The sequence below is a fragment of the Mustela putorius genome, unplaced genomic scaffold (assembly GCF_011764305.1).
Source record: "Mustela putorius furo isolate JIRA1106 unplaced genomic scaffold, ASM1176430v1.1 tig00003845_pilon_pilon_pilon, whole genome shotgun sequence".
Taxonomy (NCBI): domain Eukaryota; kingdom Metazoa; phylum Chordata; class Mammalia; order Carnivora; family Mustelidae; genus Mustela; species Mustela putorius.
The window spans coordinates 10399212-10417357 of NW_025421998.1; the positions used below are offsets into that span (position 1 = coordinate 10399212).

Consider the following 18146-nt stretch of genomic DNA (forward strand, 5'->3'; position numbering starts at 1 on the left):
GCAAGAAATTGGCAATATAATCTTTTATATCTTTTTGGTATTTATGAAACCCCACTGAAAAGCATACTGATGTGTGATATAATTAATTTTACAAAGGCATTCTTATAAGAATGTGTTCAAAATTATGTGTATTTAGGTTTGCTAAAATTTTAAAGTATTATTTATAATTAATGATTATTTCTAAGATCTACAAAATCACTGAAAACCTAGGACAAGTTACATTGAACTGAATCCATGGGCCACCAGTATTACTTTTTGAAACTGTAACAGCTAATATTAAATAGCTACTATTAATTGACTGCTTTAGCCAGGTTCCAGTAATTTTGTTAAGAGCTTTACCTGTCTTTATTCATTTAATCCTTACAGTTTTATAAGAGCAGTACTCTTTTTGCCAAGGAACTGAAAATTCCGGACTTTCTAATAGCTTACATTTATTGGTGCATTCCTTCATGTCGGATATCTTTACGTGAGTTATGTTAAATAGTCTCCACTAATATTTTATGAAGTATTACTAGTACATGAATTTACAAATATGGATACACAGGCATAAAGAGCCCTGGGTCATAGTGCAAGTAAGCCTTCTGTCAGGACTTAAGCCCAGAGGGTCTATAGAATTCTGTTGTACTGATCTGGGTAGCAAGTCCTATACTTCAACTGAATTATTGATGTAAAGTCTATTAACTCCATTTTTGTTGTATGTTAGCTTTAATAAATTATTTCTTCAACTTCTAATTTGCTGTAATAATGTTTTGAGAGTCCAATCTTAGGAAAACTTACAAACTAAAACATTGCTCTTAAAATTACACTAGGCTAGGGTTTACTGCTTACAAGGAAAGTGGTATATTTGTCTAGAATAGGACTACTAGAAAAAACAACTTCAGTTCCTTTAAAGACACATTCTTGACACTGACCATTATTTTACATTGAAACATTAGCAAAAGAGTGAGTTCAAGCTCTTTTCCACAGTCGGAATCAGTAAGATATTCTATGTCTGCAAGACTGACCTGGACTCATCAGTGGTTCAAAGCAAAATTACATGAACTTTTGGTAATACTGTATTTCATTAGATGGCATTTCCAAGAGATTAGAAAATACTTATTTGTTAAAATAGGTCGTCGAACCCCATTCATACCCTTTATAAGGAAATTCCAAACTGAGGGATTTCCTGAAGCACATGTGCTAAGTCCACAGCTGAAGTGCAAAATTAAAAGCATAACTCTTATCATATGCTTGTATCTCTCCAAATTGCTCTGCCTGTTCAAAAGTGGGTATTTGCAGGGTGGGGCTGGGAAGAGAGGTCCTTCATTTTTATTTTCTTTTCCTTTATTCTTACCCCTTCCAGGTCCCAAGTGATTATGGCCCCTCTTCATGGAGAAAGGGCAGGGACCCATGGATCCCCACTGCTCCAGCAAATTGTGGTGTCACTGTTTCTCCACATACTGTCGCTTTAGGCCTCTAGTCTATGGCCAGGTGCCTAAGAGCAGTGGAGGGGGGTGAGGGTCTGGCACTAGAGGAAGCGTAGGATCTCTTGCTGCAGCATTTGATCTTTTCCTTTCCACATACTCAAAGATGTTAACCTGCTTGCAATCCCTGCTTGCCAGACACACTTCCATACAAAAATACTCCATGTGGCTTTCCTTTGGAAGTGTTTCTCACTCTTTCTGTACCAGGCCAGTGACACTCTCTGGGAGTTCTCATGGAGAAACCATGAGGTATAGCTATCAGTAAGGGATCATTGATTCTGTGTCCAGGGCTATGGAAGGGTTGCTTTCTAGCAGACCCCCAAATCTACTTTCAACGAACGATCTACCCATTTCATTTCAGCTCCTGTGATCTAGCACTTTATAACCACCAGAGATTTGTTTTTTCAAGGGAGTTAGACAGATATAAAGGCATGCTACACAATTATCAAAACTAAACATACATGGCCTTGTGGAAAAATTAGGTTATCCACATGTCTAGAATAAATTATCTGAAATCCACTTTGTGTTGGCCACTTACCCTAATTAATGCATTTAAAAAATTCTTTTTTTACAAACAGGTTTATAAAAGGCTAATCATTCTTGCTAGTGTTTCCTTGCAATCTATGACTTAAAAATAAGAGTTCCTTATTGGGTTCTTCATAGTTTTATGTGAAATTTTCTGCTAAATACTCATTCTTATATCCATGCTCTTCTTTCTTGTTTGAATTTTTAAAAATTATAAAGCCCATGTCACGTTACCTCCAAGTCTTGCTCTGATAGAAATGTCTGGTATTGCCCTGGAATTCCATCTCCTGTCTTGTTTTAGTTCTTCTAATAAAATGGTTTGTCTTTTCAGTGTTGTTTGAAATCCTGTGTCTGGTCTGGGAACTCGATGTTGTGGTTTCACATCACTGAAGTCCACTAGACTTGGTATGGTTCTGCCAATGCCAGGCTTTAAGTCAGCATCACCACCAGGACTCAAAAACCCTGAACAGGAATCACCCAAGGGCACATCATCCCGAAGTGGAAATAACGGATAATCTCGCCCATATGGTGGGGGATAAGGATAGTGTAAATGGTAGTCCGGCAAGACTGACGGGGGATAGGGGTGAAATTTAAGAAAAGTAGGGTTGCATTTCTTTTCAATTCTGCCATAGTTATGTCTGTCTTCAACTCCCTTCACAAAAGGCATGTTCATTTTCCTTAAGAGATTATAGTAGTGTGGGTAATCTGTATTCTCAACAGCCTTTTTTCCTGAAAGGACGGACCTTTCAGAGATACTTATCTTTCCAGGGGTGTACTGTGAATCCACATCCATGGCCTTTCTTTAGACTTTTGGATGACTGTAAATTAACTGCTTCTGATGACTCCTTTCTATTTAACTATAAAACTCACTATTTGCAATAATTGAGGATTGGTTATTAACATAAAGTTACTGAACTGGAAATATTGAGGTTTTTTGTTTTTGTTTTTTTTTAAAGGCAACTATCTTTTCTCTACCAAAAGAAGTATAGGACATTAAGGGACCAGGACAGAAAAACAAGACAAAAGAGAGCCCTTGTTGCTTGGCAACAGCTAGAACTCTAGCACATTGGACTATTTACTCTATATGTCATAATTTAATTCTTAGGAAAAACAAAAATAGCCTTGTTAGTGATATTTTCATGAGAGTTTTCTTCCCACCATCCATTTGTTACTTACTTTCAAATGTTTCCATAAGTTGGTATTTTTTAAGTAAATGATATTCATTAGAGTACAAAGCAGTTAATCAAGAGAGAATGTATTTTTAAAGTATATATGAGTAAAAAATTAAGTATTTACCTTATAGATACAATAAATTACAAAAATCACTACCTAAATAAATGTAAACTCGAATGCAGTGCAAAGAATGAACAGGTCTTACACTCAGTTAACTCAGTGACCTATTTTTTAAGAAAAATAATAGTCAAAATACAATTTATCTTTCAAATGCCCTAAATTACTTTACCTTTTGGCTTCCAATGTATAGAATAAGAACAATGGGATTTTTTGAACTCATTTCAGAAAACTACAATAAGGTATGAGCTATTAGCTCACATGTAAAAAATATATATATTGGTCATTTAAAAGCTCATTTCAATGAGATAATTTGGACTTGCATGAAAACTGCTACCACAGGAATTATAAATATTGGAATTTGGGCACAGGGCTCACACCAACTCTTCTGGAGTAAAACAAAGCCAAACCAAAACCTATGCAAACATGAATGAGAAACCTAGTTGCGTATTTCCAGCATTTGGCTTTCCCTCTTCAGATCCACAGCACACATGAAGTAGTCTCCAGTGTAACAGCCTACTCTTGGGTTGAATGCTGGGAATTTACACAGTGCACAGTAGGAGGGACTGATAAACTTCTCGATGGCAGAAATAAAAAAATCAATGAAGTCGAAAGTCCATTTGGTATTGTGCAGGTTTACCTGTTCATACAAATTAAGAAGAGCTTTAGCAGTATGTACCTAGACATAGTGATTGGGCTCTATTCAGTAAAATACGTTATTTATTCGATGTACTCAAAGGAACTGCAAGGTCTTGACCAAAATGCTGGCGAGATCCAAACCAAAATAAAGCATGCTCAAACACAGTAAATTTATTTTTTAAAAGATTTTTATTTATTTATTTTAGAGAAAGGGGAGACAGAAGAGACGCAGAGAGAGAGGGAGACTCTCAAACAGACCCATCAACCCACCCTCTCCCTGCCTCCCGCAGGACTGATCCAGGACGCTGACCTCATGACCTGGGCTGAAGCCAAGAGTCCGGGGCTTCATCAGCGGCACCACCCAGACGCCCTTCGAGCACAGTCAATTTAATTCAGAACCTTACACAGACTAGAAAGAATTTCCAAAGATGTAATCTAATCAGTGAATAAATCGTGCTGCACAATTTACCAGTTAAGACACGCATAAAAAGAGCCAGAGAACTCAAGGACCGTCCCGATCCCGATCCCGGATCAGAACGAAGCCTATTCCTTTCTGCTCATTCTTTCCTTCCTCCTTTTTTGGCTCCTTCCCTCTTTTCAAAATTCATCACGACCTGGATGCGCACCGTATGAGATTAAGATGGTGTCAAAACAGACGAGATCTTGGCTTCCAAGGCCCAGACACAGAACGGGGACGGCGGGTCGCACGGGCTGCGATCCGCAGGCACCGAAAGCCGTCGACCTTCCGCACACACAACCGAACAAGCGAGGTGGCTGCGGAGGCGGTCAGGCTGTCCACTTTAAACCCTCTCCTGGAACACGGCGCCTCCGGCGAAGGGTCCCGCCGGTCTCCGCGGGCGAAGGGAGCGGCGCACGTCACCGCGGGGCATCTGCATCCAGCGCGCACACCCCATTCTTCGGTGCGGCGGCTCCCGCTGGCGCTCGTCCCTGGGTTGTAGCTCATCCCCGGGGGAGCTCGTCCCCGCCTAGCCCATCCTTCCCGCTGCAGGGCCGCCAACGCGCGATCCTCCGATCACATCCCGGCTGGAACGCGGGCGGGGGTCGTCACGTGCTCCTCGAACTCGGGAGCAGAAGGCGATCTCCCAGGCCCGGTCAACCTCCTCTGCTCGGCCCACGCGGCCTGTCTCCGGGCCCACAGTCCTCCTTTCAGCCACACTGGGGTGCATGCACTTACGCCCCACTCAGGTGCCACCAATCCCCGGAGCACAGTGGGTTAGCCGGGGCGTCGGGGGTCAGGCAAGCCCCCGCAGTCGGGTCCCACAGGCCGCTGTTCGGGGCGGACCCCGCTCATGACGCCCGGTCAGCCTGCTCCGGAAACGGCCTCCCGGGGCCCACGGGCGCGCACTCCATGGCAAGGTGCGGGCGGCGGGGTCCGCGGCGCTTCTCCCGCACTAGAACCTTCGGCAGGGCCCCCTGGGCAGCGCCCGGGTCCCGAAGGCCCGAGCACGGGTCGGCACAGAGCGCGGAGCGACAGCCCTCGATTGGCGTCGAGGGGCACGGGCCAGGACACACGCCGCCGCGCTCCGTCCCGGCCCTCGCCTCCGCCCCGGCGGAAGCGGCGGCTCGTCCTTCCGGCCTTCCTTCCGGTCCACAGCCCTCCGACTTCCGGCGGGCAGGTGGGCGCGCGCCGCCTAACGACCTTCTGCGCCGACGGTCGGCAGGCGGCGGCGAGCGAATGGAGGCTTCGGCCCCCGGCCGGCGGCGGCGGCGGGGCTGGCGGCGGGCTCCGGTCGCGGGCTCCCCGCTCTTCCGGGCCGCGGTCGTCCTCCTGCTCTCCGCCTTCGTGGCGCGGGCGTCCCCGTCAGGTGAGGCGTCGGCGGCGCTGCCTCCGCGCCTTGGGGCGCCCCTCCCGCCTGGCCCTCAGCGCCATCTATCGGTCGTAGTCATAAAATGCGGGGACGGCTGGGGAGGTCGGGGGAGATGTTTCCCGCCGCCTTTCGCGTCCTCCCTCGTGTCCAAAAAGTTCCATCGTGTTTGCAGATACGCGCGTACGTGCGCGGGAGGGAGGGCTCAGCCGCCGCCGGGTAACCGGGACGGTGTTGGCTGCACGATTGTGTGCTCGGATGTTAGGCTTTGTGAAAATAAAGGGTCTCCTGGCGTCGCATAGCAAAACCAGAGAGATTTGGTCGGAATGCCAAAAATGGCGCAGAGCCGGGGAGACGAGAGCGCTTCTCCGGGAACAGTCAACGTAGGGGGATTGCGGCCGGGGACGCGGGAGGGGGAGCAAGGAGGACGGAGGTGGGGCGAAGCCGTGGTCTGGGCGTCGGGCTCCGCAGGTTCCGTTCTGAGTAGGGGATAGCGGGTGGAGAAGGGGGTCCTTCCCGATCGCGGTCCAGGGTCTTTCACTAGTGGGGTAGTCGTGGGGGTGGGGGTCCGCTGGCTTTAGGTCCAAGCACAGGGCAGACCTGGAGTAAGTGGGTGATACCTTGGTTCCGAAGCGCTGGGTAGGCCGGACTGATGTTCACGTAGCATTTCCCAGTCCGTGCCGCCTTCCTTCGGTCCCTGCAACACCGCCGGGACTGACCAATGTGGTCTCTTCGTGCGGGCGAGGAAAGCGGAGGTTCTAGAGTTTAAGGTGACGTTCCCGAGGCCAGTAAGGGGCTTTCTGACTTTCGGTACACCCGCCTCCCTCCCTGTTAAATGCCCCTGGGTGGATGTTTCACTCTGTTTTTTATGCCGCCCGCACCGCTGGGCCCTTGCGCGCTCTCAGGTCCATTTGCTCATCCAGCAAGGATGGAAGATTCTCAATACATCCTATTCAACTCTCCTTACTCAGTTTGTCTTACTGCAAGATGCTTGGTGCTGATTCTTGATACGTTGACATAAACATTGATCCTACTGTCAAGGCATCCGCCTATCAGTGGAGTTTATAATCTAACGAAAAATCATATACATTGTATACATGTGTAAGAACTGTAGCATAATGCAGCGTAAACGGCCCTGAAAGAGGTGCTGGTGATGGCGGGAAGGGACTATGAGAAGTGGTGAGGACAAACAGAAGGTTTGCAGGAAGAGGGTCTTGAAGCTTGAGGGGTTGGGATTTTGAAACAGTATTCTAAGTGGTTGTAGAAAAAGTCCCGACATGAGCTGCAGTCGGGAAATCAGTGAGTAGGTTAGTTTCACCGCAGCACGAGGGGGAGAGTGATTGGAGGGGAGATGCTGGATGTTGGAAGACATTGGCTTATGGTCCCCCTCCAACCGAGATCAAGTATGCTATGATGCTTTACCATTTGGTATCTTGGAATTTCTAATGAGGCAGGTTGCTGATAATTTCTTTTTGTTTTCTATAGTTGGATATTTGATTCGATTACCGAGAGGTTTTCACTTGACCCAAGACGCGGTGAAAATAGTGGGATCATCAAATTTTCCAGGTATTAATAAATAGATGTTCAGTGCTTTTAAGAAAGTATTTAGCATTTGTTTAAATTTTATTGATCTTGTCCAAAAGGCTAATGTTCCCCAGACATCCCAGTCTCCTAAGGCCTTTTCCTTCTATGAAAATGGATTATAGTTATTCCCATATGGTTTGGTTGATCCAGCTCTGATTCTGTTTGCTGTAACTGCTTCAGTGTGTGAAAATGATTCTCTAGAAGTTACCTAATTAAAGTTGTCTAGTGTTCCTGCTTGTTATTATATGATTATTATAATAATATAATAATATATAATAATTATTATATGATTATTAATAAACATATGTAGTTGAAATAATGCTGAAGTATGTTTCAGATGGGATCTGTATTATTAAGATTTTGGATTCATAAGCTTTTCCAGTAGTCATATGAGAGGCATGGTAATTAAAACTTTCTTGGTTGTGTTTTTTTTTTGTTTTTTGAGGTAAATTTGCATGCTTAAAATTCCTCCTCTTTTTTTTTTTTTAAAGATTTTATTTACTTATTTGACACAGAGAGAGGGATAGTGTGAGAGAGCACAAGCAGGGGGAGCGGCAGGCAGGTGGGCAGAGGGAGAGGGAGAAGTAGGCTCCCTGCTGAGCAAGGAGTCTCATATGGGGTTCAACCCCAGGATGCTGGGATCATGACCTGAGCTGAAGGCAGATGCTGAACTGACTCTGAGTCACCCGGGTGCCCCAAAATTCCTCCTTTGGAGTGAACGTTCCAATAGTTTTTAGTATATTGCAGCGATTTAGTACATAGCAAGGTTTTGCAGCGATCACTGTGTGATACGGCAGCATTTTTATAGCTCCAAAAAGAAATGCCATAGCCAGTAAGCAATCACTCTCCAGTCCCTGGAAACCACTAGTATACTCTCTGTCCCTATGAATTTCCCTGTTCTGGACATTCTATGTAAGTGGAATCATACATGGTGTGGTGCTTTGCATTTGGCTACTTTTACCGAGTATAGTGTTTTTGAGTTTATTCATGTCATATTCCACTTTATGGCTGAATAATATTCCATTGTATGGATATACCACTGTTTGTGAATCTGTCAGTTGATGGAATTTTGGGTAGTTTCCACTTTCTGGCTGTTACGAACATTGCTGTTACGAACATTGCTGTTACCACCATTCCTGAAGAAGTTTATGTGTGAACCTACATTTTCAATTCTTCTGAATATATACCTAGAACATAGAGTAACTCTATGTTTAACCTTCTGAGGAACTGCCAAACTATTTTTTTAAAGATTTTATTTATTTATTTGACAGACAGAGATCACAAGTAGGCAGAGAAGCAGGCAGAGAGAGAGGAGGAAGCAGGCTCCCTGCTGAGCAGAGAGCCCAATACAGGGCTGAATCCCAGGACCCTGGGATCATGACCTGAGCTGAAGGCAGAACCTTTAACCCACTGAGCCACCCAGGCGCCCTGCCAAACTATTTTTTAAAGAGCCTTTACTATTTTACTTTCAGACCAGCAGTGTGTGAGGATCAGATTTTACAGCAGCCTTGCCCATACTTGTTACTGTTTATCTGTTTTTATTATAGCCATCCCAGTGTGTGTGAAGTGGATTTTGAAGTGGTTTTATTTTGCATTTCCATAATGTCTAATGATGTTTAAGACCTTTTTATGTGTTTAATGAATGTTTGGTTATCTTCTGTGTGGAAATATCTGTTCAAGTCCTTTACCCATTTTTTAATTGAGTGTTTTATTATTGAGTTGAAAGTTATTTTGAATACATTCTGGATTCTAAACCCTTACTAGATATTTTATTTACAGATATTTTCTCTAATTCTATGGATTGTGTTTTCACTTGAAAAATTTCTTTCTAATTTTAAACTTTTAATTCTAGCATAGTTAACATGAAGTGTTATATTAGACTCAGGTGTACAATATAGTGATCAACAATTCTGTGCATTACTTAGTGTTCGTCACACATGATGAGTGTGCTCCTAATCTCCTTCACCTATTTCCCCCATCCCTCCACCCATCTCCCCTCTGGTAACCATCTGTTTGTTCATTCTCTGTAGTCAAGAGTCTGTTTCTTGGTTTGTATCCATTACTTTTTTTCCTTTATCCATTTGTAAACAGCCCAAATGTCCATCAGTTGATGAAAAGATAAAGAAGATGTGGTGTGTGTGTATGTATATAATCCACAATGGAAAATTACTCAGCCATAAAAAAGAATAAGGTCTTGCCATTTGCAGTGCCAGGGATGGGGTAAAAAAGTGTATTATGGTATGGGAAATAAGTCAGAGAAAGACAAACACCATATGATTTCACTCAGGTGGAATTTGAGAAATGAATAAATGTGTTTTCACTTTTTAAATAGTGTCCTTTAAAGCCCACATTTTAGACTGATAAAGTCTGATATCTATTTTGCCCTTTGGTACTAGTGTGTTAGGTGTTGCCTACTCAACAGTTAAAAGTTTTACTCCTTTATTTTTTATAAGAAATTCATAGTTTCAGCTGTTATATTTAGGACTTTGATCCATTTTGGATTAATTTACAAGATTGAGGTCAAACCTCATTCTTTTGCTTGTGGATATCCAGTTGTTCCAGCACCATTTTTTCAAGATACTTTTTTATCCCTGTTGAATTTTCTTGGTGCCCTGCTGAGAAGCAGTTTGCCATAGATGTTTGGGCTTTTTTCTGGACTCTGATTCTATCTCATTGATCTGTCCTTATGGACAGTACCATACTGTCTTGATTTCTGTTGCTTTAAAGTATGTTTAGAAATCATTAAGTATGAGTCCTTAAAATTCACTGTTTCTCAACATTGTTTTGGCTATGCTGGGTCACATGGAACTCCATATTAATGCTAGAATGAGGTTGTTCATTTCTGCAGAAAAGCCCATTGGGATTTGAGTTGGGATTGTGTTGAAGTGTAGATCAATTTTGGGATTACTGGCAAATTAATCACATTAACTTTTCCAATTCATGAGCTTGGGAGTATCTTTCCATCTACTAAGATCTTCTTTAATTCCCCTCCGGTTTGTTTTATAGCTACTGGTATATAGGTATTGCACCACTTTTGTTAAATTTATTCCTAAGTATTTTATTCTTTTTTATGCTGCTGTAAGTGGAAAGGTTTTATTCAGGTTTTGGATTATTCATTGCTGTTATTTAGAAATATAATTGAATTTTTCAAATTGTATTCAGTCACCTTCCTGAATCATTTATTATCTCTATTCTTTTTTCTTTTAAGGTGGTGGGGGAGTTATTTCTTAGGATTTTCTAGGTATAAGATCATGTCATCTGATGATAGAGATAGTTTTATTTTTCCCTTACCAATCTGGATGCCCTGTTTTTTTGATTTTGTTTTTTTTCTTGCCAGTTGCTCCAGCTAGAACCTTTGGTTCAGTACTGACAACAACAGATATCCTTGTCTCTTACTCCTGATCTTAGATGGGGGAAGATTTCAGTTTTTCAGTATGAAATATTTCAGTCTGAAATATCAAATATGACTTTATCTGTGAGTTTTTTGTAGGTAGATTTTATTAGATTGAGAAATTCCCTTCTGTTCATAGTTTGTTGAATGTTTTTATTGTGAAAAGATGTTGGATTTTGTCAAATCCTTTTTCTGCATACATTGAGATGATTGTGTATTTTCTGTCCTTTGTTCTATAGATATAATTTGGTATTACATTGATTGATTTTTGTATCTTGAACAAGAAATGCAATCCTGGGATAAATCTTGATTATGATGCATAATTCTTTTTGATGCTGCAGGATTGGCTGCCACTATTCTGAGGATTTTTATGTCTGTATTCATAAGGGAAATTGTTCTGTAGTTTTCTTATGTTGTTTTTGTCTGATTTTGGTTTTAGGGTAATAGTGGCTTCATAGAATAAGTTAGGACATGTTCCCTCTTTTTTTTTTTTTTAAAGAGTTTATGAAGTGTTGTTAATTCGACTTGTTTGGTAAAATTCACTAGTGAATTCACCTTGTGCTGAACTTTTCCTTGTACAAAGATTTTTAATTATTAATTCAGTCACCTTACTCATTGTTTTCATTATGGTTTTTGATGAGAAATAAGGTACTAATTTAACGATCATGTGTATTTAACAAGTTGCTTCTCTTGCTGCTTTCAAGAGTCTGTCTTTTCAGACTTTAACAGAAGATTATGATGTGTCTAGGTATGGATTTCTTTGAATGGATCCTAATTTGAGTTCATTGTTCTTTGATATGTAAATTTGTGCTTTTCATCAGTTTGGGGAAGTTTTATCATTATTTCTTCAGCTATTCTTTGTACTCTTTTACTCTCCACCCTTATGTGGAAGTTGTATTATGCATACAATGGTGTGCTGGGTGGTTTCCCACAGGTCTCTGGTGTATTGTTCATTTACCTTTAGTTTTCTTTTTTCCTTCTTTCTTAGACTGGATAACTCCAAACTGACTTATCTTGAAGTTGTCTGATTCTTGTTTCTGCCAGCTTAGGTCTGCTTTTAATTCTTACAGTGAGTTTTTCAATTCAATTATTTTACTTTTTATTATTTTTTTAAGTTTTTTATATTTTTTAAAGATTTTATTTATTTATTTGACAGAGAGAGATCACAAATAGGCAGAGAGGGAGACAAAGAGAGAGAGAGAGGGAAGCAGGCCCCCTGCTGAGCAGGGAGCCTGATGTGGTACTGGATCCCAGGACTCTAGGATCATGACCTGAGCTGAAGGCAGAGGCTTAACCCACTGAGCCACCCGGGAGTCCAAGTTATTGTACTTTTTAATGCAGAATTTCTTTTGGGTTCTTTTTTTTTTTTTTTAATAACTTCTGTTTCTTTATTGATATTGTTTGGAGAGAAATCATTTTCATACTTTTTTTTAGTACCATAGACATAATGTTCTTTAATCATATTTAAAATAACTGATTTGACTTTTCTTTTTCAACATTTCTTTGGCTATTTGGGGTCTTTTATGTTTCCATACAAATTTTAGGACTATTTGTTCCAGCTCTGTGAAAAATTTTGGTGGTATCTTTAAAGAACTTATCAAACTCAACACCCAGAAAACAAATAATCCAGTCAAGAAATGGGCAGAAGACATGAACAGGCATTTCTCCAAAGACATGCACATGAAAAATGCTCCACATCACTTGGTATCAGGGAAATACAAATCAGAACCACAAAGAGATAACACCTTACACCAGTCAGAATGGCTAAAATTAACAAGATAAGAAACAATAAATGTTGATGATGAAGAGAAAGGAGAATCCTCCTTTTATACTGTAGGTGTGTTTGAAAACTGGTACAACCACTCTGGAAAACAATATGGAGTTTCCTCAAGATGTTAAAAATAGAGCTACCCTATGACCCAGCAGTTATACTACTGGGTATTTACTCCCCAAGATATAGATGTAGGGAAAAGCACATGCACCCCAATGTTCAAAGCAGCAATGTCCATAATAGCCAAACTGTGGAAGGAGCCGAGATGTCCTTCACCAGATGAATAGATAAAGAAGATGTGGTTCATATATACAATGGTACTCAGTCATCAGAAAGGACGAATACTTACAATTTGCATCAACATAGATGGAACTGGAGGGGATTAGGCTAAGTGAAATAACTTAGTCAGAGAAAGACAATAATATGGTTTCACTCATATGTGGTACATAAGAAAACAGTGCAGAGGATCATACGGTAAGGGAGGGAAAACTGAAGGGGAAGTCATCAGAGAGAAAAACCATAAGAGACTCTTAACTCTAAAAAACAAGAGTTGCTGGAGGGTAGATGGTTGGAGGAATGGGATAATTGGGTGATGGGCATTAAGGAGGGCATGTAATGTGATGAGCATTAGGTATTGTGTGCAACTGATAAATTATTGAACACTACATCTGAGGCTAATGATGTACTATATGTTGGTTAATCGAATTCAGATTTTAAAAAATGAAATAATTTTAAAAAATGAAATGATTTAAAGTATTTGTTCAGTAAGTCCCAAATTTGGGTTTTCTCAGGGACGATTTCTGTTGGTTGCTTTTCTTTTCCCTACCTATGACAATACTTTCTTGAGTATTGAGTATAATTTCTTGATGAAATGTTTCATATTTTTAGTTGAAAACTAGACTTTCAACGTAATTTAATGTGGCAACTCTGGAAATCAGGTGTGAATGTTATTAATGTCTTGTTATTGTTGGTATGTTTAATGATTTTTCTGAATGAATTCTTTAGTTTCTATATCATTTGTGATATGTAGCCACTGAAGTCACTGCTCAGTTAGCCTAGGCTGATAGCTGGATGGAGATTTTATTGACACCTGGAACTAGTTAGTCTCCTAGTCTTTGCTGAGGTTCTTTGTGTGCTTGTGTGGTACACTCTCAGCATTTAGCTAGGCATTGATTACTTTTTCCTTCACTTGTCTGCTCTGCAGAGCATCAATTTCAGCCAGAGGTGAGAACTTATATTCTGACCTGACTAAGCATGCTGGTCCTGGGCATGTGCATGTGGCCTTCTGTTTATCCAGGGGTATGTTAGAAGTTTTCAGAGCTCCTATGGACTTGTCATTCCCAGATTTTCCTCTTAAGCATTTTGTTTAGCCTGTTTTACCCCAAGCATTACCTTCTGCATCTGGCATTTGCAGAGTTAAAAGAAAGTCTCTAGTTATTTTTGAAAAATACTCTTTGGGAAGAGGTTTTGTATGGTGGTTGTGCTCCGAGTTAAGTCATGTGAAGACAGCTTTTGAGTGCTATCTTCTTAGAAGCTGCCAGAGAGGTCAAATAGTGACAGTTCTCTGGGAAGGAGGCTTTGAAGTCCCTCCAGCCCTGTCTGCCCCTCTAGTGGCTGCCAAGCTGCTGGTTCTTACAGTGATTGGCACAGTGGTTATCAGAGCTAAGGCCGACTGGGGAGGAGGAGAGGGAGATGGCAATGGGGGAACTTAGAATGCTAGGAGCCCCCCAGGCCCTTGTAACAAAATACCAGAGACTGGGTGGGTTAAACAACAAAATTTATTGTCTTCCAGTTCTGGAGGCCAGAGCTCAGTCATGGAGGTAGGGTTGATTGTGCCTGAGGGCTGTGAGGTAAGGGTCTGTTGCACTTCTCCTTCCTTGGCTCATAGGTGCCCATCTTCAGCCTGTGTGTCTTCACATCATGTACCCTCTGTATTTCTGTGTCTCCAGATTTTCCCCTTTCATAGGACACCAGTCACTGGATTTGGGCTCACCCTAATGACTCATCTGAAGTTGATTACTTTTGTGAAGACTGTGTCCAGATATGTTCACATTCTGAGGTATAGGGATTAGGGCTCAAATGTATGCATTTGGAGAGAGGCATAATTCAGCCCATCTGTGCTAAGATTCAGTTGTTTCTCTTGAATAAGTTTTTCACTGGTTGTCACACTTTGATTAATTTCCAGAATTCTGAAAATGTTGATCCTGACAATTTCTGCCAGTTTTTTTTTTTTTAAGATTTTATTTATTTATTTGACAGAGAGAAATCACAAGTAGATGGAGAGGCAGGCAGAGAGAGAGAGAGAGGGAAGCAGGCTCCCTGCCAAGCAGAGAGCCTGATGCGGGACTTGATCCCAGGACCCTGAGATCATGACCTGAGCCGAAGGCAGCGGCTTAACTCACTGAGCCACCCAGGCGCCCCATCTGCCAGTTTTTATATTACCTTTATGAGGGAGATAATTTTTTAGAGTTCCTTCCTCTGCCATTTTCACTGATAGCACAGCTTTTGTTTTAGAACTACAGCCTTTAAGTCTAAATTGTAAAATAGACCCATGATAAATACGGAGAACAAACGGACGGGTGCAAGAGGAGAGGCAGATGGGGGGAATGAGCAAAATGGGTGAAGGGGAGTGGTAGATGTGGGCTTCCAGTTATGGAGAGAATGTGTCATGGGGGTGAAAGGCACAGCACAGGGAATGTAGTCAGTGGTATTGTACAAGCATTGTATGGTGATGGATGGGAGCTGCACCTGTGCTGAGCACAGCATAGCACAGAGACTGGTTGATTCACCGTGTTGTGCACCTGAAACTGATGTGACCTTATGGGTACACTTCATTTAAAAACATGAACATGGGGGCGCCTGGGTGGCTCAGTGGGTTAAGCCTCTGCCTTCGGCTCAGGTCATGATCCCAGGGTCCTGGGATCAAGCCCTGAGTCAGGCTCTCTGCTCAGTGGGGAGCCTGATTCCCTTCCTCTCTCTCTGCCTGCCTCTCTGCCTACTTGTGATCTCTATCTGTCAAAGAAATAAATAAAATCTTAAAAAAAAAAAAAAAACATGAACATGAACTACAGAAAAAAAAAGATTGTTCTGGGAGTTTACTTTTAACTATATTAATGGTATACATCAATAGGAGGATAAATCGACATATTTAAAGTTACCTTATTAGGGATTATGTCTAACTGTGTATTTTTGCTGGTATCTGAGCATATTCCCCACAGTGGCCTTGTTTGATTATTGATTAACTTCTATCTATTGTTCTGTAAATGTCATCTTCTTTTCCATTACATGGCTTAATGTTTTATTGAGGTACTGGGGCATTATTTACTTCTATATGTTGATCTTGTGTGAGGAAACTTCTGGGTTCAGTTATATTTTCTTTGATTTAAACACGTACAGAGGTTAGTGGAGGCTAGAGGAAGGGCAGAACAGGAAGGACATACCTGTGAGGAGTTTCCACAGGTGAGGCAGGGTTTAGATAACTTTAGATAACTCGCTGAGTCAAGCCACACAGGAGTGGTTCAGTGCGCTGCTTTAGGACGGGCTGAGCAGGCAGGCTCAGGGAAAATGGTGTGAGAAGAGATGTAATAAGAGTTATGTAGAAGACAGTTGGTGCCCAGAAGAACCAGTAAGTCACACTGAGGAGAGACAACTGTCTACATTACACAGGTATCCAGGAAGTCAGAAGAAAGAAGTGGAAATTAACTGAGGCGAGTAGGAAAAAAATAAAAGAAGGAATTAGTGAAAGAGACCAGAGAAGAACAGTAGGTTTAATGGAACCAAAAACTGTCTTTGGAACAGTTAGTAGATGGGCTTTTGATAAATGTTTCATGAATATCAGAAGTATAAAAAGTATTATGAATAGATAAAGGTATGCTGAACTTTATAAATTACAACTTAATACTTTGAATAATTTTATGCTACATAAACTTTAAATGAACAAGTCTAATAAAATATAAATTTCTAAAACAGACTTGATTAAGTTACATGTTAGACTAATAATGAATTATGTTTTCCTGATTGGTAATCAAAAATTTGTTTTCCAACTTTTCCCCATTGCCAAAAAAAAAAAAAAAAAAAAAAAAAAGGTGTACCAGGCTAAACAGTTTTCCAAGGACAAAAAACAGTTTCCATATTCTTTCAGAGAAAATTTATAGGAGAAAATCTGCCCAGTTCACTTTATGTGGCTATTATAACCTTAGAGACCTTTCTTAATAATATTAAATTCTAAGTAACTTTGAAATTGGATACTGAAATTGGAAAAGGACAAAGGATAGTATAACAATGACATGCAACTGTATTTCTGAATATAGGTACAACTATCCCAGGATTAATATTTGAAAATTGAATCCAACCATATTTATTTATTTTTTTTAAAGATATATTTATTTATTTGAGAGGCAGAGGGGAAGAGAGTGCATTCACCCAGGGAGGGGAGTGGCAGAGGGAGAGAATCTCAAGCAGACTCTCCTCTGATTGGAAGGCCCATGTAGGGCTTGATCTCATGACCCATGAGATCATGACCTGAGCTGAAACCACTTAAAGTACTGAGCCACCCTGGTGCCCCCTGAATTTAGCAATATTTAAATAAAAGAGCATGATCAGTTAGAATTATTCCAGGAAAGCAATACTTATATCAAACATTTCATTAAAGTATTCAAGAAAAAGAATGACCACCTCATTCAGTATAGAAAAAAATTTGTTTTTTTTTTTTAAAGATTTTATTTATTTATTTGTCAGAGAGAGAGCGAGCGAGAGCGAGCATAGGCAGACAGAGTGGAAGGCAGAGTCAGAGGGAGAAGCAGGCTCCCTGCAGAGCAAGGAGCCCGATGTGGGACTCGATCCCAGGATGCTGGCATCATGACCTGAGCTGAAGGCAGCTGCTTAACTAACTGAGCCACCCAGGCGTCCCAGAAAAAAATTTGTTAAAATTCAACCAGTTAATGATAAAAACAAATAACTAAGAATACAGGGGAATTTTCTTAACCTATTTAAGAATATCTGTCTAAAAACTACATTCGGTAAACGGCATGCTGTATGGTGAAACTTAAGAGACAGTCTCTTTAAAGTTAAGAAAAATTTCAGTTCTCAAGTACAAGTACAGTTTTTGTTTTACTGGATCACAGAAAACTATATTTAGTGAATCAGTTGAGGGGATAGCATGCAATTACTAAGGGGTTATAGAACCTTTTCTGAAAGCTTACTTACATGTAGATTCAAAATAATTGAATCTTTACTGTATTCCTTTTGTATCTCCTAAAGAATACTATTTTTGCCTGTTTAATGATCAGTATTCTTTAAATTTTGAAGCAAAGTGGGAGGGGCACCTGGGTAGCTCAGTTGGTATCTGTTTTTGACTCTGGTCATAATCTCTCAGGTCTCTGGGATCAAGCCCCATCAGGGGCTCCCTGCTCAGCAAGGTGTCTACTTCTGCCTCTCTCTCTCTGTCCCTCCCCCTGCTTGTGCTCACTCTCTCAAATAAGTAAACAGGTCTCCAAAAAAAGTGAGAAAAATGCTTAATAATTAAAGTCATAGCATGTATTTATTGACTTTTTAATCATTTAATTTTTAAGTTCAGTATTTTGTGTCACATCACTGTGAATAATCTATTATTCCTCTAATCTAAATGATTTTATTGATTGCTTTCAGTTCTGGTAGCT

At 40.9% G+C, this 18146-nt stretch overlaps 2 protein-coding genes across 2 annotated transcripts in view; one reads left to right on the forward strand and one right to left on the reverse strand.

Annotated features, from left to right (window-relative positions):
• Positions 1-2987, reverse strand: part of SPATA48 (spermatogenesis associated 48) — a 59031-nt gene extending 56044 nt beyond the window's left edge. Inside the window, exon 1 of the mRNA XM_004739397.2 lies at positions 2223-2987. Within this exon, the coding sequence (XP_004739454.1) occupies positions 2223-2781 (559 nt within the window). The 5' untranslated portion in view covers positions 2782-2987. The remainder of the gene's footprint in view (positions 1-2222) is intronic.
• Positions 2988-5574: 2587 nt separating this feature from the next.
• LOC101693045 (zona pellucida binding protein) overlaps positions 5575-18146 on the forward strand; it is a 106567-nt gene continuing 93995 nt past the window's right edge. Inside the window, exons 1-2 of the mRNA XM_004739400.2 lie at positions 5575-5743; positions 7229-7309. Coding sequence (XP_004739457.1) covers positions 5614-5743; positions 7229-7309 — 211 coding nt within the window. The 5' untranslated portion in view covers positions 5575-5613. The remainder of the gene's footprint in view (positions 5744-7228; positions 7310-18146) is intronic.